Below are 23,276 nucleotides of genomic sequence, written 5' to 3' on the forward strand. Positions count from 1 at the left end.
ATAACATGAATGACAAACTAGGACCCTGTAAGGTTTTTGAACTGTGGGTTCTGTATTAGCCTGCACATAACATGCAGGTACCTTCATTTGTATACATGTATAGGATTGTTCAAATCACACTGAGCTACCTTTCATAAACCTGGTGCTCCCCAGCTGTGTTCAGCTTCACCACCTATCTATCAGGGTAGGGATTTTAGTCCAACGTATCTGCAGTGCACCAGGTTGTGGAGAGATGCATTAAGCCATAATGCGGTTTGTTTCATTTTGGCTTAGCACAGCATTTTCAAACTGTGGCTTGTGATCTCCTTGGAGGATCATAAGCAGATTTGAAGGGGGTTGCACTTGTTATAGTTAACCTTTTGCTGAACTGCTGGCTCTTGCTCTGGCCATATGTGTGTTCCAAGTGCCAAGGTTCATTTTCAACAGATTTTGCACTCCATGCAACAGTCTCAGTTCATTCCTAAGTGCTGCCTAAGGCAACCTGGCTATGATCAAAGCACTTTTGCCAAATCTCACCTTCCCCTTCTCCAAGAGCAATCCTTCCTGGCCTTCATCCTGGAGGGTATGGCTTGGCCCCTATGTTGTGCCTTTCCTACTTCATGTAGGGAACAATACCTTGCAATATACAAGGCACATTGAGGCTACCTGGAGAAGAGAGGCAAGTTCAATACCAGTACCCAACGTGATACCTTGCAAGGAAGAAGCGTAGGAAGAATCACCTCGGGAAGATGGGGAAAGTGAGACTAGGCAAGAATGCCTTGATCCTGGTCAGGCTACCTTAGGAGGCCCTTAGGATCAAGTTGGTCTGTTGCAGGAGCTATGGGTGCAAAGACTGTTGGAGATCCCTAGCCCTGAGAATGAGTTATGACAGTAATCCAGTTTTGGGTGTGCAAGTCTGACTTGCACATGCATATCTGGGTCAGTGGCAAACTGCACACCCACTCTACTTGGAAAAGCCAACAGCCAAGAGACCATGAGAGCTCAGTATGAATACAGTCTGATTATTTTATTCTTATGGGAATAGTCACACAAATGCATTAACTGTTTTAGGAGACTGACTTAGCATGAAATGTGAACCAAGCCATTGCATTTTGTAAACTATGTCTTGCTTATTGTATTTCTAATCTACCCAATAACCAAAGGCTACAAAGTTAGAACAATTTTCTAAAACAAATTAAAAAAAAAACAAATGCAATCAATAAATAGCACAGAAAAATATAAATTATATAAAGTTCACTGTTCTAGAATGGAATGGGTCTTTAAAATCAGACTGATTACAAATTACAGACGTTACTTAATTTTATGTGTAAATCAAGCTACCATGGTTTGATCTGCAAACAACAGTTAAAATAAAATGTGGCTTAGTTCAGTTTGTGATCCACGTGAATATCTCCACCCTTATTGAAATAATTGGACTTGAAGAAAGCTTCCCACTAGACCAATGAGAGATTTTCTCCTAGCTTAACTGGAATGCAAGGAGAGGATTTTTGGCACTAAGACTGCAACATGTGGAAAAGAAAGGGTTAATAATCTCTTACCAGCTGCAATCACAAAAATCACTCCAGCGTAGTAAATGATAGTAATGAAAAGCAACTACTGCAGTAGGGGAAGCTCTGTTGGTCAACTGAAGAAGTTTTATGAACTGCATCTGACCTGTAGTCTGAAATTTGCCATCTTGTGTCCAGATAACCTGCATCATCTAGAGTGGGGAACACAGCATGGCCTGGGAGCAAATATTGTAGCATTTGGAAGGGAGAAATGATAGGAAGCTGCAACCTGTCTGTTACAGATAAAGGAAGGCAGGACAGAACAGTGCTGGCTGGCTTTCCTTCATTCCAGCTGCAGTCTCACCAAGGAGATCGAGGTGATAGCAAAGGTGAGTCTCCAATCTAAAAGTCTTGGTTTCTAATGCCAGGTCAGTTAGCTGCAAAATATTTAGCTGTTTAATCCTAGATGAAAGTGTTGATTTGACACGTATTACAGAGGCCTGGCTGAGAGATGAGTTCATTTCTCCCAGTTCTGTTTTTTGGGCTACTCTCTGATGTAGCAGGCTAGGGCAGGAGGGTGGGCAGGCTGTGTGGTCATAGTCTATAGGAATTCCATCACACTGACCAGATATTCTATCTGGTAGTCTGCCAATTTTCAGTGTTTACTGCTATTTTTGGATGTCCAGAACAGTGCAGAGATACTATTCATGTTCTATCCCCCCCACCACACAATGGTCTCTTTTCCTGACCTTGCTAGGGTAATCTCTGATGGAGTACCTTAGACTTGTTGTTCTGTGTGATTTCAATGTCCATGCCAAGGTTGCCCAGTTAGGAATGGCTCAGGATTTCGCCACGACAACTATGGACCTAGCCCCATGGATGCAACAGAACATACACTGGATTTGGTATTCTGTCCAGCTGGAGCTAGTGAATGGAAAGTGGAGGAGCTGGTTGTAAGTGTTGTCTTGGATGGGCAACTTTATAGTCAGTTTAGGCTGGTGGCTGCTTAAACCTCAGCAGAAGCAAATTGAACTGGTCTGATCCAGGTGCTTGAAGTATTTGGACAGTTTCTTGAATGCATTGCTGCCTTTTTTGTCAGCAATATTAAGCATTGGCTCATCTGCTGAATTATCTTGGAGTTGATACTATTGCTCTTAAGCAATCTCCCTCTCGCAGATCTCATTTGGCACATTTGTTTACCAGGGAACTGAGAGGAATTAAGCAGATAGGTTCAGGGCTGGAATACAAATGGAGGAACTGTAATTAGGAATTGGAGTGAATATGGAGTGGGATCCTCTTTTAGACCCATTGGAAATGCCATTCCATGGCAGTGGGTACAGCACAGAGGACTTACTTCTTTACCTCATTTTAACTACACAGAACAGGGGCATAAAGTTCAGCATTTCCTCCATTAAGATGTTGAGGAAGGGGAGATGGAGAAGGCAGGTGGAGCTTCACATTCAGTTGTTGAAACAGAGTATTCAAAAATGTGCAGTGAATTGTCGGCCTAGATCATAAATGTGATAATTGGACAACCTTTGGGTGCAGAAAACTTGTTGAATAAACAGGAAGGTTGTCTTAGGAGTAGAATGAGGCCATGACAGAAAATGTAATGAAACTTTTTAAAGAAAAGATCCATTATACTAGAATGGCATAGACACCTGATAGGTCAGTAAGAAAAAATCAAGGCAGTTGTGTCCTGAGGACCTGTGCGGGGAGTGGATTGAATGCAACAATCCAACTAGCTTCTTGATGGAAGGCTTGATATGGTGACAAACATACAGTAGGCCTTGATATCTGGTCTAATGCAAGGCCACCAAAAGTCACAGCAGAGGAGAGTCATTTAATATACTCCAAAATGTCCAACTGTCATGGCAGAACTGCAAGATTTTTTTTCTCAAGGATGAAGGAAGCCAGACATTGGAATCCAGTTTTCTCCATTCTCTCCATTTAGGTGCAGAATGGACTTGTCATAATAAAAACAACTGGGAATTAAATATTCATGTCCTTCTTTCATGCCAATTTGAGGGTAGGCTTCTTTGAGATGCAACCTGATAACATATGTGTCTGTAGACATTTGAAGAGTTCAGAAATTATGGGAAGAGAATAGTGATTCCTAATAGTTACAGAGTTCAGATGCTGGTAATCATGGAGTACAACTAAAGAGCAATCCTTCTTAACAAAAAAGATAGGAGTACTTATAGGGGAGGAGGATGGGCAGATAAAGCCTTTCTCCAAGTTCTCCTTGATAAATCCTATTAGGCAAGCTAACTCTGTCTTTAACATTGGGTGGTGGTGTTTTGTGGAAATCAGAACTCTAGGAATGAGATTGAGAATAGAGTCACAAAACTAATGTGGAGTTGAGATTGTACTTCCCTGTTTCCAAACATATAAACAAAGTCTTCATATTTGGTAGGCAAGACAGAAAGGATTTCTTAAGGTGGGGTGTTGGGGGAACATGAGGCCTGGGGGCTATGAGCTGTACAGACCAGATAATCAGAGGCTAAGACCTGGTTGCATGAATATGCAGCTCATGAGTCTGAAGCCAGACCATTGGAAACTGTAACCAGAGAAGCTAAATAAGGTTGCAGAGACTCCTGATGATTATTGATAGCAGGACAGAAAAGATCAGTATGCTCAAATCTGGGAACTGAGCATAAATGCTAGCCATCAATAGTTATAGCTTCAGCAAGGGTACTGTCAGGTATGTCAGACCTGTGAAAGATTCAGTGAATCTGCTACAGACTACAGCTCTATTTCAAAGCCTGCTTGGGTCTATAATGTAACAGGAATGACTAAGTGGTGGTGCATCACACTGCATGTCTGGGATCTAATTAATTTCTGGGTGAGGCAGTACCTGATCCCTTGGGAGCTGAGATTACCTAGTTTCCAAAAACACCAGTTGTAGAGCATGTTCGATACCTTTCCTTCACTATAAGTATTGTACTTAGTTGATGCTTCAGAAGTAGGGAGAGTAGGGCAGTCATGCACAAAATGGCCAGATTCTCCATTCTCCATTGAATAAACAGAAAGATGGGATATAAATTTAATACATGTGAGACTTAATTATTTGTTGCAATATTTCACACAATTCTAGATGGTCATACTTTAAAATTATACTATTTATATCGTTCAGAGCCATCCTGTGTATGTTTATTTGAATGTTAATCTCTTTGCAAACAGTAAAATTTACTCCCTGGAAATTGTGTATACAGAACTGCAGGCTTAATGTGTTTTAGTGTGGCCTCAGTACCTTTGGTTCTATCTTTTTAAAAATATCATTGTGACTTGGTTGATGTACAATTAGAGATCAACCATCAAATCAAATTTTCAACTTAGGGTGGGGGAGAGGCAGTCTATAAATGACATATTACAAAACCTCCAGAAGGAAGTGGATTCAGAAATGTATAAAGATGAGTGACAACTGAGTAGGAAACTCTTGGACCATATGGCAGCCTTGAATGGTTATTGCAATGTTGAGAGAGAGCTGACCAGCTGGGGAGCTAGTAGTTGTTTGCAATGGTAATAATGGGTATCAGATGGTTGGTATGGAGTAGTTTATGGAAGAGAATAGACAATAAGCCACACTGTTTGTCAGGAAATAATTTCTGATTTTTTTGATGCTGGATTTTTAAAAAAGATATTCTCTCATCTTTGTTTATCCCGTCTGTTACTGTATTTCATACAGTAGGAAGTATGCTGTAATCATCAAAACTTTTCTGTAAATTTAGTAAAATGGTATCATACATCAGCCATTAAAGATCATTGTGTATAAAATAATATCCAGCCATTCTCAAAGCTAATATAAACAGGACCCCATCCTAAACATGAGGCTAATTACCCCATCAGTATCTGTGAGTTGTATAGGATTAGGAATGTAACCAATCTGGGCAAGAATTCAAGGAGGGGGAAAAGAAAAGCAGAGCTCTTATTATATCCAGATATTCACTGGCTTCTTGCTGAAGGAAGGATGTTTAACTGCTTCTTAGAATAGCAAGTAAATGCCAGATGATTTTCTGAGCCATAAGCTTCTGCTGAGAGCCTGAGGAGTTTCAGTGTGCCAAGTTTTCAAAGTGCAAGGAATATGGCAATTGGGAGACAGATTGGACTGAAAAGAACATACAATATTAGGATCCCACTGGATATAACTGCATCTTTAACACCTAACGAGACCTATCTATGACCAAAGTCTCAAGCAGGACTCTGGGTCTTGCACCTAAATCTACCAGCTTCCTTTCTGGAAAAATAGAAACAAATGATTTTATTAGTGCCTCTATTATTTTTGTTCAGCATAGTACTTCATGTGCAAATGTAACCTTACTAGATTCTGGCTGCAGAACTCTGGACCGCTACTAGACCACTACTAGCAAAGAGTTAAGAGTTTTCTGATTCTCTTTCTACCATCTGGTGTTCCTCTGGATTTTTGCAGCCCAAATCAGGTAACCCTAGCAAAATGTTCCCATAGTAATAAGTGTCAAAGTCATAGACACTTTATTTCAGATTGCTTTCAAACAGGTTCTTTATTTCAGATTGCTCTAGTCCAAATGCTCTAAAATAGCAGACCCCAAGCAGTCAATATTACAGATTCACAATTTATATATTTACTTTATTTTTAACATTTGGATGCTGTCCTCTTCTGGGGTAGCTTATATATTGATTTACAAAGTTTATTGATTTATTTGATTTTTGATGCCAGCCAACTCCAAAGCTAATTACTGAAGAGGGTTTTAAGACTCTTACTGTAGGATATTAATTAATTGAAGTATTAAATTAACACAGAGATTTGTAGGAAAATGGTGCAATTTAATAGCCCCACCCCCAAGGATCCAGCCACAGAGGAGACTTGAATAAACCACCTTCCTTGCTTTTAGCTCTTTTCTAGCATTCTAACTATTTCATAGATGGAAATGGGACAGGAGATGAATGTGCCATTTTTGTCTTTTCTCTGCTGCTGTGCTCCATTTATAGCATCTTTCTGTAGCAAACAGCCTCTGCCAGGGTAGACAATCTGATGTCTTTGGGCACCCTTGTGCCCCTAGATTCCTCCTTTGGTGCCCCCAGGTTCACTGGTTCTCCTGACTGATTCAGAAAGTTTATTTTAATAATAATAATAAAAAGAATTAATAAGCTGGGATCCTGCAAAGGACAAATTGTAGCATCAGTTATAAGAATGCATTTGCCTCATACAGATGTTCCTTGGCATGGTAAAGATGGATGGGCTAGCTTAACTTCTGTAAATACATGTTTTGTGACTTGTGAAATTATGAAATTAATCATAGCAGCAAATCTCCCATGACCCTGGGTAGTACATTCATCATACGCTCTCAACATTTTAGAAGTGCCCTATGTACTTTCCCCCAAATGTTTCCTACCTCTCATCTCTTCTGTCCATGGAAAGTCTATGCATGATTTAGAACTCCAGAAAATCTAAATGAAATTGAGAGAGCATCCATGAACAGAGAATGCTGTACCCTACAGATATCTAACTCCTACATATGGATGGTAATTATGGGTTATATGTCCTTCAAATGCCTGAAGATTGCTGCTAAACCCCAAACAGCTGGATAAAATCAAGGAAGTAAGAACTACACAGACTTCAGTAAGGTTTCTTTAATGATAGTCTTGAGGAAAATATAGAATCTTGGAAACTGCAAGAGGAATTTCCAACCTTCATTTATAGTAAGTTCATTAAGGCAGAGTCTCTCTTCAAATGATTTGAAAAGCTTATTCTTCGTCTTTTTTTGCCACCTGGCTCAATTGCCATTTATAAGATAAGCTACCAATAGATTTGCCTTCTATCTCTTTATTGCTTATGTCAACTTTCCTTTCCATTGCTTTCCCAGCCTCCAAAGAAACTCTCACCTCAACTTTTGAGTGTCCTGCAAAATGAGGAAAAACATCACATTTTTGGGTTAATTTATCATGTGGTTTTGGCTTAGAGTAATGTGTGAACCTAGGCATTGTGGTCTGTATGTATTGTCTATTCTATGTGGCAGTTTCCAAAGTCTGTCACCTTGTTCAGCTCTTCTCCCTAAGGTCCTTTCCAACTAGAGAACTGAGCTTTGTTGCCTTTTGCTTCAAGCAAGATTTGCAGCATTACCACTACTGAACAGCTTGTCATAAGAGATCATCAGTCTCAGTCTCAAAGCCTACTTTTTAATTTGCAATGAATGAACCTAAGTGTTCTGCCATTTGAGTTTTTATTGCCCTACTTTCCTCTACAGCTACAGAATGGTGCATTCTTCAATTTTGTTTGGTTGTGGTTTGTATGTTTTCCAAACTGCTCTAATTCAGACTGTCATGCAGAGGGTGTCATCAGCATGAGAGCCAATGGAATCTGCTGTCAGCCTGTCAGAAGCCAGATGGTATCTGAAGTAGCCATTTGTCTAGTTTGCATGACTCCAACCTGAATGAAGTGCAGTTTGGGAAACAGTTGCATCAGCAATGAAATCAAGGTTGTTTTTATTTTTGGTACATTCAGGTATTCAGAATGAAAACTTCCCCTTATTCTTTTCCCATTTTTAAATGCCAGCCATTACAGATGTTCCATTGTATTAAAAGAGATTTATTTTATTATTTATCTGTTAAACAAATTTATATGGCTGCCCAACTCACAGTGACTCCGGATGGCTTACAGAATGAAAACCCATAATACAAACCCACCCCACCCCCTTGGCAGCAAGGAACACACTGAGACTAACCATTTGATTGGCTCCATATCAGCCTGGGATCCCCAGGTCTGCTGACAAAACATATTCAATGCCTTCCAGAAAAGTATCAAGGTGGATCTCATGGATCATCTGACTGATACGCTAGAAGATCTTCAATCAGCTTAAATTTCACTGACTGACACTGGACATACTGCACTGAGTAATGTATTACAGACTAATATTGCAAGTAGGAGCAATATTGACCATGCTATTCCTCGGAATCCTTCAGATAGGCTAGGGAAGATTCCAAAGAAAACTTGATTGCAAACACTGTTTGGATTCAGGACAACTACTTTAGAATTTAAATGACAAACATATTTACACTTCAAGACTGTTTTGAAGTAATTCCATTCAAGCACCATTCCAAGTGTTTATTAAGCATGTGGACAGTGATGGGATTGTACTGAGCATCCCTACTTCCAGTATTGTGCAGATGATGTACCCATTCCCTAGACATTCGCATGTGCCAGGGGAGTTTTGTGTATGCAATGGTACACATTTCCATGAAAACAGGAAATTCAGTAACATAGTTGCCAGTTGATATGGAAGCCTCCATGGATGCAACTTGATATGCAGACATCATAGGGAGATGTACATCAGGTTTGCAATATCAGGGCATGTGTATTTAACATAGCTCTGTTTCTGCTTGCATGCTTACATAATAAAGCTAATTCCTAAGGGGCAAACTAAACATGGTCTCTGTCTGTCTGAGATCCATATTGGATCAGGAGTGGGGTATTGGGAAAACAAGTAGTCTATTTTTTTTCTCTGTTCCACTTTCACAGTATCAGTTTTCTCCCCATGAAGCTAAGGGTTGAGGAACATGATGCTTTGAGGGACAGCACAATGGCACCCCATATCCTATTTATATGTTGAGTTACCCTAATATTATCTTCTCCTTGCCACCAGTATAGTACTTATGAAGAGATTTGAGCCATGGTAACTCCCAACTGAGGGAAATTTCAATGACTCACCTATCACATATAGGTTACAATCCTTCCTTTTCTTTCAAATACATGCACAAGTTATGGAATTCAATTCTATGAAGGCTTTCAGGGACAGAACATATCGTTATAGTGGTTGCATGTTTTACAGATGCCTTCCTGGTTGTTTGTAAATTCCTTATTGGCTAGCAGGATATTTGTCTATAGGGCTGCACATGTAATTTAATTGAATCTGGACCCATTCCAACATACAGCTCTTACCTGTGGCTCCTTGAAATACTATTTGTGTATAGATGTCACACCCCATCACATATACTAGCCAGCTGTCTTGTCTTATTTGGTAGTGATGTTTTTTCCTGTGATGAAAGAGGGAAACATTCTTGAAGATGTGTACATAAGTTAAGGGACAAGAATGGCACTGTGGTATCTAGAAATAGCCAAGTACAAAAATAACAATAGGTATACTTACAGGTAACTTCTTTTTTTTAGAATTGTTTCATGTTACTTGGAATCCTCTTGACCAAAATAATGCGCTCAAGCCCTGTTTATTTGATCTCAAAGTGCATGGAAGTGCAAATGTAGCCCCTATCTGCAGTACTCTGAAGCAGCTGTATCTTTCCCCAAATCTAAACAGGCAATTAAGAAGAGGGAATAAACAAGGAAGATAAAAACACAGAATGGGTTGTTTCATAGTTGTGTTCTATTTTTAATATTTCCTCATTTTCTCTTTCCAGGAGGCAGGGTCCTGTCTATGTTTGAGGCTAGAAGGCACATAATAATACTATCTAGCCTTCATGCATTTATCACTTTAAATGCTAACTAAGAGGGCAGGGTGGCTGAAACTATGACCCTAATCATACTGGTCCAGATCCAAAGAATCTCTGCAGATTGACAGAATGTCTGCTTCTGTAGGTTGGCATCTTTACCATCAGCCAGCCATCTGCAACTCCTTCTGCCTACTCCCGTATGAGGAAAGAACCTGGACTGTTTCATCCACTGCCAGGAGCAGAAATACTGCAAATTGACAGAAGGGCTGCTGCTATGGGGTTGGCATAATAATCACCAGCACCCTGACCCTGAGTCCACCATCTGCAGCTCCTCCTGCCCCTCCCTCTGGAGGGGAGAACCTGGAACATGTACTCTGACAACTGCCAGGAACCAGGAGAGAACACAGATTAGTGGAATTGTTTGCCTTGTTGTTTGGCATCTTCACCAGCACCCAGTCCCTGTGTCCACCATGGCTGAAGTTCTTTCTGCTTCCTCTTCCTGAAGAGAAAAGCTGGAACTCAGTCTGTAGCAGTTGTGATTTTCCACTGAATTTAGTGATATAACAAACAATGTTCTGGAAACCCTGGGGTTTCTTGGATTCTTATCAAAGGCTACTCTATGAAAAGATCAATAATAATGAAGACATTTTCCTTACCCTGCCAATATTCTGCACAATGTACTGTTCTATTGATCATGTTCTCTGGCAGTATATTCTCAAAACACGTCAAACAATGGTAAGGCCAATAAGCTCGGCATGAACAGATTTGCAGTACTATTCACCTGTGGTATTCAACGTTCTCCCTCCCCTCCTTGCCTTCTTCCTGCACTGTATACTGACTTTCTGGCTGTCTACTTGCTTTTTCTCTTTCTGCTGTTTCCTTTTCCCCTTTCTTTCTAAAGTCCACCCTTGCCTCTGTACATGACTCTCCACAGCTATGGCTTCCCCACCTCCTTGGCACAACCAGGCTTTACTGTATTGGGTGGCTGGGCATACTGAATTATGTCTACCTGCACCTATCTGTCATCTTTTCTTGGCAGCGTCTGCATGGGTCTACACAGAGCCATCTAAATGGTGGCTGGAGGACACAGTTTTGCTTTGAAATATTTCCAGTTAAGTTGGGGAATTTTTCAAAACTTTAAATGAGAAGAAGCACATCTTTGTGAATGCCAAGAGGTGCACAAATACTGGCTTTAGGCATGGAGGAATAATTTCTGAGGAGAGCTATATACAGATGGCACTTCTGAATGAAATGAACTGGGGATGGCAAATAAAAATTATGGAGCAGCTGGGTTAACTGTTTTCACTGAATATAGCTTGGGTTAGTTGAACATTGTAAAATCATGAAGCTTACTGTTCACAGCAGCATATCTGATAAATTTTTCTAATCCAATGCAGTTCTGGAGAATTTCTCAGCTGTGTGTATGCACAAGGTTCATGTAATCTGGAGTTGGAGGTCAGCCCTTAGAATCTATCAGTGTAAAATTAGAGAATGAGATATTCCTTGGAAAACTAAAATCTTGGGTGGAAAGGATGGATACCTAATAAAAGCATTTTTATTGTGGAAATTCTAGAGAGAAGCTATCAAAATATAGCAGCTAACCCTTTCAGTCTTAGTGAGTATATTTTCAGATACCTAGATTTTGAAGGAGCTGTTGATTACCACAGCATAAAAAACTATTTTGACGTGGGCAGATGATGCCTCTCAAAACAGCAAGATGGACAAAATTCTCAAGTTGTTAAAGTGTTGATTTCATTAGTTTGCGCCTTCTACCATTTTTGTGCTGAAGCCTCTGACCCCAATTGATGCATGCTGTGCAGTTTCAAGTGTGATTTATACCATTTTTGAATGACCATCGCACCTTCTTATTGGCTTGGGCTACTAGTCCAGGTTACCTGCAGCAATTAGTGAAGGGATGTCACCTTTTTTCCTCCCAGAGCCATGCATCTAAATGGGTCTCCAAGGACTGTTGAGTGACATGCTGAAATCTTCAGTCCATTTTTCATTTGTTTTAGTAGGGTGGGTTTTGTGGGGTGGGCAAGGGAAGGATCCTAACCAAAAATAGATGTGCTAAGCCTCCTGGAGACTAATGTATTTATGTCTTAACATAAATTGTTTAAAAACAGGATAATTTTCCTGTTAATATGGTGACAGATCCCTGAGTCATTCTGGAACCATAAAAATGAGTTGGAGAGCTGAGATTTCTCTTCCCCAATTCAGCCCAGTGGAATTCACTAAGTAAGAGTGGAACTTGGCACAAAAACTATTCTTTTTTGTAAAGTTAAAAAATTATAAGGGCTGAGTTCCTCCTACCAAATCAAGCTCTTTTTTGATTTGGGTTGCTTGCCTGCAGAAAATCTCTTGATGGCAACTAGCTTTGTCCCTGAATGGGCTGGGCTGGACTGCCTGCATTTTGCCATGAGAAATGCTTCTTTTTCTTCTCCATCCTCAGAACCAAGCTACAGCCTTCCTCTTTTGCCTTACAGAGGCATGAAAATCCACACTATTTCCCCATTGCCTTCTTTCCTTGTGGGCCCTACCCAACTCTCCTTTGCCATACTGGGTTATAGTGGGAGAGAGCAGCTACCAAAATTGCCCACTTCTTGTTGGCTTCCCTTTCCCCTCAGCCTTCCAGCCCACATACCAGCTCCTAGGTTAATGGGTTTACTTTATCATGCCTAGAAGGTAATGGTCTTGGCAAGTGGGTGTTAATTTGTTATTCTAAACCAGCAGCTGTGTGGTAGGTTTGAAAGAGCAGGTGGCAGCCTAGCAGTCACTGGGGAGAAGTGGGAGGGGGCAGCCTAGGAGAGGAGAAGGTTACTCAGGAGTTCACCATGTCCTGTATTGATGGATTAAGCATCATGTGACATCAGACTCTGGATTCATGCCAAGTCTATTTATTCTGTTTCATATGCATATCCCCCCCCCAAGATCTACTATTAACCAATCTTTACCCCCAAATAAGTTCTTTGATGTTTCACCTGTTACCAACTTTTTTTGCTCTAATTTCCTGATATGTTGTTTCTCACTCTTTATTGAAAAAGAAAGAAGTTTGGGAATAAAATAATGAGTTGAAAATTGCAAATTATATGCTGGAATCCCTTGCTGTAAATGTTAGAGTCCAAACTCATATGGGCAGGCTTTGAGTGGACAAGGAGAGAAAGTGTTTCAATTTTCACTCCTAAAGAAACAGTAGAAGAATGAAATAAGAATGTAGAAGTAATCAAATTACTATCTGCAGATGAAATAAACTACCCAAATTTTCCTGTTGATAATTCAAGTTTTGAATTTTTATCTTGTTTTCAGTTTTTGATTAAAAAAGTGTTATGATTTCAGTCAATCTTTTTCTCTTAACATTTCCCATTTTTGTACTCATTATTACTCTACTGCCAAAGATGCTAGTTTTCCAGAACCATTTAGATAAAAATTAGATCTACAACAAATCTACTTAGAACAGGCAGGCTTTAGGCCATAAACTAATTCCTAAAATATAAATAATTTTAAAAGGAAAAATAAAGCCAAGAATGCCAGGTTGATGATTTCAGTATTAACATACTGATATTGACCTAAAGATTCTTAGGCTATACAGTGGTACCTCGGGTCACGAACGCTTCTGTTCACAACCAATTCGGGTCACGAACAGCACCATTCGCAAAATTTTGCTTCCGTTTGCGAACGCTGGATCGGGTGATGAACAGGATCCGCGGCCATTTTCCCTCCCGTGACACGTGGTCGTGGCTTCCTGTAGGGAGGGGGACTCTCCCTCCAAGCAATAACCGCCTCCCCACCCGCCTTTCTGTCCTCCACGCCAGAGGTCGCGTCGAGCAAGGTTAGCGTTCTCTCTCTTTGTACTGTATTTTGTTTCATATTTTTGCAGTTTTTAAAAAAATACATATGGTTCAGAACGGATTAACCGTAATTACATTGAACCTTATGGGAAAATTTGATTTGGGACGCGACCAAAATCGGGTCGTGACCAAATTCGGAGGGGTCAGAACGGATTAACCGTATTTACATTGAACCTTATGGGAAAATTTGATTTGGGTCGCAACCAATTCGGGTCGCGACCAGAGTCGCAGAATGAATTAAGTTCGTGAACCGAGGTACCACTGTATATGGCATTGCACTCCACTTTAAAACACAAGACTATTACAAATAATCTATTTTACAACACAAAATCTAGCCACAAAAGGAAAATGGCATGTTATGGATTGGATGTTTTTAGTTGCAGTCCTTTATCTGATAATAAGCCCATTGATCTTAATAAAATTTATGAATCAATGAGCATGCTTATTGTAATGTTATGCTGTTTTAATAGACACTTTGAATATCTCCATCTAGAAGAGAAAAGTCAGATATACCTCTGAATCTAAAAATGAATTTGTTTGTTTGATTAACCCTTTGTTCTTGCAGTCAAAAACAACTGGAAAGACGCTTTGCAAAGAGGACTTATCCCTCTGAAACATCATGGCAAGGACCAGGACTAATACATCAGGATGGAGTGGGATAATTACAAATTCAAAATATTACATGACACAGAAAGGAGCAACAGAAAGGACCAACAGATAGTCCAATTATGTACCAATGCCTATAGGATATCAGTGAAAAAGTCCATAACCAACATATAGTAACAACCTGTAATGGACTTGATCTATTTGAAGATTCAGATTGAAACAAGATATGTAATCTCAGCTATGCATATTTTTAGGACTGTAGTGTCAGTGATTATGGTAAAAAATATATATAACTGGTCTATTTACTAATCAATATGATCACATAATTTCATAAGCACCAGCATAACTGACTGATTTAGCACTCTCTGGCTGTACTTCAGAAACACATTTTGATAGAAAGAGATAAATATTGCTGGATTATTATACTGCATTTATAGAATTGGTTTGCCAAATTTATTTTGACCTTGAATTACACATTTTAAACATTGGTAAGGAGTTATTTTCTTCACTGATTTGCTGATTTGATGTCTTGCATACTAGGCTAATTCTTCAGCCACACTTCCTGATTGCTCTTTGAAAGTATCAGCCAGCAAGCAAAGATGTTAAGAATATATAAACTCATCACCTGATTAATGAAACAAATTGTCTATGGACCCCAATCTGGAGCACAGTGGGACTTCAGTTCCCCCCAGGGTCATCAAGCAAATTTCCCCTCAGGAAAGAGCTGTTGTTCCTAGCATCTGCTAGGCAGAATGCTCCCAATGTCTATTTACTTTTCAAAAAGCAAATACTAATTTCAGGATGCTGTTTACGTAACAAAGCACATATAGCTTTAAGCCATTGCCTTTTTCTAGGTGTCACATGGCATTGCTGTGTATTTAACATTTTACTGTATGTTGTTTTGCTAATGGCAGATGGCAGGCAGTCTGCTAGGCTAGGCACTGAGATAGGTTACTGGCATTCTGCAAGCGAGAAAGTGAGAGGCTTGTAAAATACAGAACAGAAAGGCTTTTGAACAATATATAAATGTGAGGAAGGGTACCTGAAAACTCCTGATTGGGACACCATAAGAGAAGTTAAAGGCAAATTGTGTCCTGAGACTGACTGCTAAATATTGGCTGTAAGCAAAATCATCACCCTACACCAGCCTTTGGGATTCAACTTTACATGACCACAGTCTGTGTGTGCGTGTATATGTATGTGTACACACACACACACACACACACTTTTTGCCATGCTTTTCTTGAAAGGTATTGTCTTAATTTGTTTGGGAGGATAAAAATCAAGATGGTCTATGTGCATATTTTATTATTTCTTATCAACTCTACCAATGTTTTCACAATCCAGCTTTGGGAAGCTATGCATTTTAGGCAGGCCAGGGCTGCATATTAATGATACTAGAAATAAAAACATCAGTTAGGACAAAGACTTTGCCTACTTTGGTTTATATGTCTGTTCAAGATATACTGCAATGTCATATTTCAAGCTGACCAAAAATGTAAGCTTCTCCAGCTATTCTGTTGTCCTTCTTGAATTCAGGGGGAATTATAATATGCTTACTCAGATCCTTTAGGCAAACCTTTTAGAAGTGCCAAATCATTTTAAAGTCATGTAGACAGTTACCACTATTTCTTCTTCCTTGGTCTTGGTCTATGAAACACTTTCCTCAAGCAAGCTGTTTTAAAAAGCACAATCAATACATTTTTACTCAGCAGGATATTTGAAAGTGGTTAAAATATTACTGGCTGTTCTTCATGATGGTGTAACAATAATTATTTTGGTCAATTATTTTATTTTGGTTTGATTGCTTTAAAATATACCAGTCTACCAATCTCTCTACTGTACTTCCTTTTGGGGCAAGCAACATTATGCAAAGTATAGGAAAGGAATGTACTTTAAATATTTTTTAAAATATCGTATATGTACATATAAATATACAGATATATAAAATAGAGAAACATGTCTAGAATTAAAGTTACTGTAGTGGTCTATATACTATATAGCAAAATGTTGCCCTAATATTAGCTATTGCAATAGGAGAAAATAACCCAACTTATTTTGGAAACTGTTGCCCTTTGAACTTTTGCTTGATGTTCTTGAAAAAAAAGTCATCAGCATGATCCTGGCTGGAGGGTCTCTGAAGTCATCTAGCCCGACACCTTACTCCCACACAGTAAGTCTTAAAGCCAGGCCTGGCAACACAAACGTCATGGGTGCCAAGATCTCCCTCCAGAGTGTAGTTAAAAATGTAAAATTAACAAAACATTTAAAAAAGAGTAAAATATTGTAAAAATAGCTAAAATGACATGTTTCACGTCTCCCGTAAGATCTCCCAAATTTTCAGGGGAGATTTGGGGATCTTGCAAAATTTCAGCCAATTAGTATGTATGTTTGTGTGAATGTATTTGGCCCCTTGACCATGCCTTAAGGCAGTTCATGTGGGGAATTCTGTCCTGTGGGCTGGATCCAGATTTCAGGCTTCTCTGTCCAGGAAGGTATACCTCCCCTCTCCTCCTTTTTCCACCTTGTGACGCAAAATGAGACTGGTCTCCCATCATCATACTTCTTGAAGCCTCTCTGTCTAGTAAGAAAGTATATCCTTCACAGTGAGCTTACAGGGGAAAACCAGAACATATTAGGGACCCTGTCACTTGTTGAACAAGAGATTTTTTTCCCCCATAGTTGCGTCTTCCCAGCTCTGAAATGCTCTTCTAGATTTGAGTTATCTGGCATTAAGCAGACAAAAGTTTTAAAAATATTTTTATTCCTACTCTTGCTACTATTCTGCATTATCTTTTATACTGCTGATTTTTTAAAAAATGGTGGCTCATAAACCTCTTTACAAACAGGGGCTTGCCTGATTTTTTTTTTTTTTTTGCTGCCAGAATAAAATGTGAAAATTAAAATCTTGTTCATAAATAGATTTCATATTCATGATTGGCATTTGGATGGATGGTGTTCTTTTGCAAAACAAAGAAAATTGAGAGGATGCTACCAGAGATGTGCTAATTTTAGAGTTTTGGATTCACTACAAAAATCACTCCCTACACACACACACATTTGTCAGTATTGTTTCACATACTTCAAAATGTAGCAAATCAGCCTTGCTACACTTGAGGATCCTCCTGCTCATTTTGCTAAGTGGGGTCTTGACCTGCCAGTAGTACCAGTCTAGTACAGCTCAGGGAATATGGCTCATATCTGTAATTTCTTCAGAAGGTGAACACTGTATATGGAACACTACAGAGAAGTGTTCCAGAAGTCCAGGAGATAGAGCAGGGTAAGGCAAGCAGTAGATCTCAGCCTAATTACAAAATCACTCTGCAGAAGAAAGAGATGGGCAACCCTGTCTATTTTTGCTGGTGGGGCGGGAGCTCCAAAAGGCTTATCCCTCAGGGAATGCAAGATTGCCTACTGCCAGTCTAAAGTATATGTCACATAACAGCCCTTTAGGAACAATTACAGATGCAATTTGGAAGAATGCATTGAAAAAGCTCTCCCATTCATCCAAAAGACCAGATTTTTTTCTTTTTTTAAGGATAGTATAACATTATAAGATCTGAAATCTATGGTAAAGAATGTTCAGTATTATATTCTGGTAGCAGCCTGTCAACTTTTTGTTTCTTTTCTTTTTATACAACCCTTGGGATTTTTCCAAGGCAGCTAATATTCCCCTTTTGTGCAACAATGATCAGTTTTGGCAACAGAAGAATCTGCACTCAACCTGTAACTTTTGAAGCCAGGATGCCTGGGGTTCAACCTGTCCAGAACCCCATGATCTCATCACATGGGAAAAGGACAGTTAAGAAAACATATCTGAACATGATCTAGAGACGTACATCCGTTTTCATTCCTTCATGCTCACTTTTCAGCACTATGCCTTCTTTTATTAATACAACAACAAACTTTCATTTAGGAAAGATAGGAAATTAATCACGCAGAATCCTAATCCTCAGGTCCATCCCAATTTACCCCATCATGCAATTACAGTGACCATAAACATTTCTAAAGTGTTTCCAAAATCCATCTCTCTGAGATAGGTCAGTATCCTTATCTCTAGTGGAGATCAGGAAGCTCAGATTGACTGTTGATGGCTTTTCAAGCTACCGTCTAAGTTCATGGCCATGTTCTAATTAAACAGTCTTTCTGTGTTGAGTATTGATGCCTTTGAACTTTGGTGCTGGACGAAATTCCTGAGAACACTGTGGACAGGTAAGAAAACAAATGGATTATCTAACAAATCAATCCAGAGTTGTTCTCACTTGAGGCACAAATGACCAGGCTCAAATTATCCTACTTCAGACACATTATGTGAAGACCTAGCTCTCTAGAGAAGGCTCTAATGCTGGAAAAGGTAGAAGAGAAGAGGATGACCAGCAGCAAGGTGGATAGACTCAGCTACAGTGGTGATGAGTACACTGTTAGAAGACCTGAAAGAGCAGGCTAGGGACAGATCATCATGGAGAAAATCTATTTATGTGGTTGCTAAGAGTTGACGCTGACCTCTAATCTTTGTTGATAGCTAATGGAGAAGCTTACTCTTTAAATTTTAATACTGTATGCCTTAAAATTTTTGTTTAAGGTACCACAAAGCTCTTTCCTGTTTAAACCCTTTCATTTTATCCAGGAGAATGTAAAACTGAGTCAGCCATTTGTTGACTGAAGACTGTGTTAAGAATTTTAAGCTATTTCTGAAAGCAAGTCCCAGCCAGACAATTCTTGAGTTGCTAGTCCAAGTGTTTCTTCCATTAGGATTAAGGATAAGTGAAAAGGAACTTGTTATAAAGAGTGGGTGGGAGGAGGTATTTGCCAATCTATCAGTGTTTCCTTGGAATTCCATTGTAAGTACTCAGAAGATACCATGCAAATTACAGGCTAATCTTCCTAGCTTCTAAACCAAATTCTTCATGCATTAGAATACAGTATTTCTATTAATGTTGATACGAAAATAAGCATGCTTCAAAATTATCTCATATATACCAACATGTTTCAGCATTTTTTAATTTAAAGAGACAGAAGTCATATCATTTAGCAAAGCATGAACTGTTTTAACACAGTAATGTATCAATTATCATACAGATTTCCCTGGAAGTTTTGCTGAAGGCAGTGGGACTTTGCCTAATTAAAAATACATAGCATTTCTCCGTAATACTTTATATACCCACATATGAATACCAATTTCATACCAAGTATTTATCCTTGTCATATTTTTAAAACTATGCTATATTGCATACTGTAAGTAGCCATAATAAAACAGAATTCTATTATTATTAGGAAAACGGATCAATTTAAAGAAGGGTTGAATTTCCATAATTCACTACTACTGGGAATTAAGAGGAGGGGGGAAACCTTTTCCACATAACAGCAGCTGTTTATATATTCCTTTCCCAGGACTCTGTTCCAGGCATCTCATGGCCTATCATCTGCAAAAGCTTATGTGATAATAAATGTTAACCTTTATGACAAAGTCCTGTAATATATCTTAAAGGTAAACCTAACTTTCTAGATTTTTCTTTGTAATAATGAAAAATCAATGAAATGGTAGATCAGTAGAGGAACAGAGGCAGAAATAACACAAAAATGAGTAACAGTAGTCTTCTTTGAGTCAAGCTGGTTTCTGTTGACTTTGTGGATCTGTCCTTGAAGTTTTATTGTCACTGCCTTCATCCAGTTGTTTCCCCCTTTTCCAGTCTAGCCCACAAGCCCTGATATTTCTTTGTGGTCTCCTGTCCAAGTACTAACCAAGTTCTAACCTGTTGTATTTATTTATTTATTTGGCAAATTTATATAGCTGCCCATCTTATGTATGTGACAAAAGTTAAAAATAACAGTACAATAAATAATAATCATAACAAAATATTATTTATATAGGAAATTTGTTTGCAATGTATTTTAATTCACATTTATTCTATTTTAACTAATATTTATTCTTTTTTACTGTAAACCTGAATGTTTTTAGTATTTATGTACAGGGTTTATTGTTTAGATTTGATTTTAATGGATTATTTATTTAACTATTTATGGGGGGATTTTTAATTGTTGATGGGATTTCTGATTTTAATTGTGAGCCGCCCAGAGTCACCCGCTGGGGGCAGATGGGCAGCATACAAATTTAATAATAAATAAATAAACCGCCCAGAGTCGCTCCGCAGTGAGACGGACGGTGACAAATTTGAAATATAAATAAATAAAATATAAATTAAAAAGCATTAAAACATTAAACATTTAGCTGTTCAAGATCACCTAAGGTCGCCTAGGTGGTGCCGCCTAGCCGAGCGCGTGCGTTTACCCAGCAATACGTTTCATTAGGACTTGATTTCGACTAAAATGCCTGAAGTTCGTGCTACAGCGCTGTAGTCCTGCTTGGGGAAAAAGTTCCACTGAACTCAGCGAGGCAAACTCCTCAAAGCAAAATGCAGATCCAGCGACGTGAATTCCTCCCCGCTTCGGCCCCTGCCAACGCCTACCCCCGCCCCAACCTAAAACTGCCACAGCGGAACCCCAACCGCCCACCCGCGAGACAGACCGAGTGGGAGGAGCTGGTGACGTCCTGGGAAGGGGTGGGGTCTAGGCAAAGGCCTAGCGCGGGGCCGGGAGCGTCGCTGCTTACTTGCTTGCTTGCTGGCGCTCGTGTCCGTCGGCTCGGCTGCAGAGGACGAAACAAAGGGAAGGCGTCCGTGCCGGATCAGCGATGGTGGGCATTCCGGGAGCTTCCCAGTGTAAGATCCTCTTCCGCGCCAATACCGAGGCTGCCTCCCTGCTTGACCCTTCCCTTCCACCTCCCCTGGTTTTCCTCTCACTTAGCGCTTCCCACGCCCTTAGGACCACAAGCCCGACCGACGCCGAGCTCTGTGGAGGCTTTGAAGGCTGCAGCCTCAGAAAGGGGCTTAATTCTCCGTAGACGTGGCTGCGGCAGGTGGGGTGCTCCTCTCCCTCTGTCATTCCCCAGGCAACGTGCGCACTCCTTCGCTCCTCTACTCCGCTCGTACCCCGCCTTGGATGTCACCGTTTTTCCCACTCTTCCTCTGCTCCTTTTCTCCCTCTTTCTGAGTGGAATAACGTTACGTGTCCTTTCTTACTCCCGGACCTTCTTTTCGCCGTCCTCCGTTCTCTTGTTACTTTTTCCCTCCTCTCCCTTCCGAATAGTTCTCATATTCATTTATACCAGTCTTTCCCAACTTGATGGCCTACGGAGGTGTGCACTATACTTCCCTTCATCCTCAGCTGGCAGCTATGAGGATGATGGGCCTTGTAGTCAACACATCTGGGGGCTACTTAGTTAGGGAAGACTGGTCTGTAGGACCCAGTTTGTATCAGGTAAGCAGCACCTTCTCTTTCCTATTCAGTAGTTTCTTATTTTCTGCAAACCCATTTAGGTTTTTGCCTACTGCTTTTTTGGTGCTCCTCATCGGAGGGCCCTTTCCTCCTTCATTTGTTCAGCAAGAACAGTTTTTGTGGAAGTCTTTTTTTCTTCTTCTTTTGTCTACAGATTGGGTTGTCTAATATGTTGGATTGTGCTCGTACATGTATCTGTGACATTGGGAAATCAGGAAGAAACTAGGGCATTAGAAATGATTAGCTAAAATATAAACTCGGTATTTGACCCCACATTTTTCACTCTGACCCAGTTAAATAACTATACAATTTTTCTCCTCAATAATACTCAAATAATAAAGGATGCCTGTCTTGTGGTATAATCATCTCTGTTAAATAAATATGTAATGTAAGAAACATTTGTATTAGCATTACAGTCTTGAATTACTTTTGGAACAGATCACTATTAGAAATGTCTTGAAAAATTAGAAATTCTCCATCCCCACTAGAGGAATCTTGCTGTTGGGTCCAGTGTTACTGTTTTTGAACCGCTCAGGTAAATGTGATCTTAAATATGCTCATCTTGTTTTTTTGAGAATGATACATCGAAGCTTCAAACAATATTGCCTGTTCTCAGATTTAGATTTACGTGTTTCCTCTTTAATATTGGAATTGTGCAGTATATATATTTCAAGTTCATCTTCTATTTTCTCAGTGGAAGGAAGTTACTGAATTTTCATACCTTCTTTTAACTATGGAAAACAAATCATGAGAAACTTACCATATTTTAAGTTGGACTGTATATAAATCCAACTGAAGTCAAGTTGTTAACAATTCTTTATTAGTAACCTAGATTAGAATCAGCATGTTACTGCAGTGAAACCATGGTAGAAAGAAAAATTAATACATTTTTGGAGGGAGGCGAGTATGCATACTATTGTACTGTTCCATCAACCCATGTGGTTTTGATGTTATTTTAAAAACGAACCATTTAAACATCTGATTGTTTTATATTCAGTAATGTTAACAGTATTATGCTCAAATGATCATGAAATGCATACATTAGTCATCATTGTTCCATAATGTGGTTTATTCCAGCATTACAACCTGGAATCATTCAGAGTTCAACGCTTTTCATCTCCAGACAATATTGCCAACTGGCTGAGGATGATGGGTTTTGTAGCCTAAGATTGCTGAAGGATGCCTGACTGGAGGAAAATAATTTATACCAAAGCTTTGATCTTCCAAACATGTATAGTGTCATAATTAATTGTTGTTAATGGTGCTTTAAGACAGCAATTTTTGATTATGCAAATCAGTGAGTCAAGACAGAAGACCATTTTGCTAATTTTATTTGTTCATTTCAGACATTTGTATGCTGCAGTTTAGGGCAAAACTCTTAAGGCAGCTTAAAACAAAGTCATAATACATCAAGTGTTAGTAACCCTGCAATATAAGTTAAAACACTATGACGTTTGAAACAGTTCTGAATGTACTCATTAAATACTAGTCAGCTGTAAGTGTCAGCAGAATAGCCCCATGCTTATTCCTCATATACGGGGGATATTGGCTTTCTTTCTCTTGTGCCTACCAACCTAAT

At 39.4% G+C, this 23,276-nt stretch overlaps 1 protein-coding gene and 1 long non-coding RNA gene across 6 annotated transcripts in view; one reads left to right on the top strand and one right to left on the bottom strand.

Moving 5' to 3' along the window:
- Nucleotides 1–6,968: 6,968 nt before the first annotated feature.
- On the bottom strand, nt 6,969–20,810 carry LOC148214255 (uncharacterized). 2 transcript variants are annotated; one of them, XR_015798435.1, is made up of 3 exons: nt 20,606–20,810; nt 9,403–9,497; nt 6,969–7,366 (listed from the first exon to the last, which is right to left on the bottom strand). It is a non-coding gene; the product is annotated as an uncharacterized LOC148214255 (long non-coding RNA). The 2 variants fall into 2 exon arrangements; XR_015798434.1 differs by having other exon boundaries at nt 9,403–9,767.
- A 126-nt stretch (nt 20,811–20,936) lies between these two features.
- CBFA2T2 (CBFA2/RUNX1 partner transcriptional co-repressor 2) overlaps nt 20,937–23,276 on the top strand; it is a 94,423-nt gene continuing 92,083 nt past the window's right edge. For 2 of the 4 annotated variants that reach the window (XM_007428794.4, XM_025167000.2), the window contains exon 1: nt 20,937–21,081. In XM_007428794.4, the coding sequence (XP_007428856.1) occupies nt 21,054–21,081 (28 nt within the window). In that variant the 5' untranslated portion in view covers nt 20,937–21,053. The remainder of the gene's footprint in view (nt 21,082–23,276) is intronic. The other 2 variants (XM_088153436.1, XM_088153431.1) reach the window with 2 other exon arrangements.

The sequence above is a fragment of the Python bivittatus genome, unplaced genomic scaffold (assembly GCF_059951505.1).
Source record: "Python bivittatus isolate LINGU-HERP-01145 unplaced genomic scaffold, Pbiv_v1 ctg000700_np1212, whole genome shotgun sequence".
NCBI classification, from domain to species: domain Eukaryota; kingdom Metazoa; phylum Chordata; class Lepidosauria; order Squamata; family Pythonidae; genus Python; species Python bivittatus.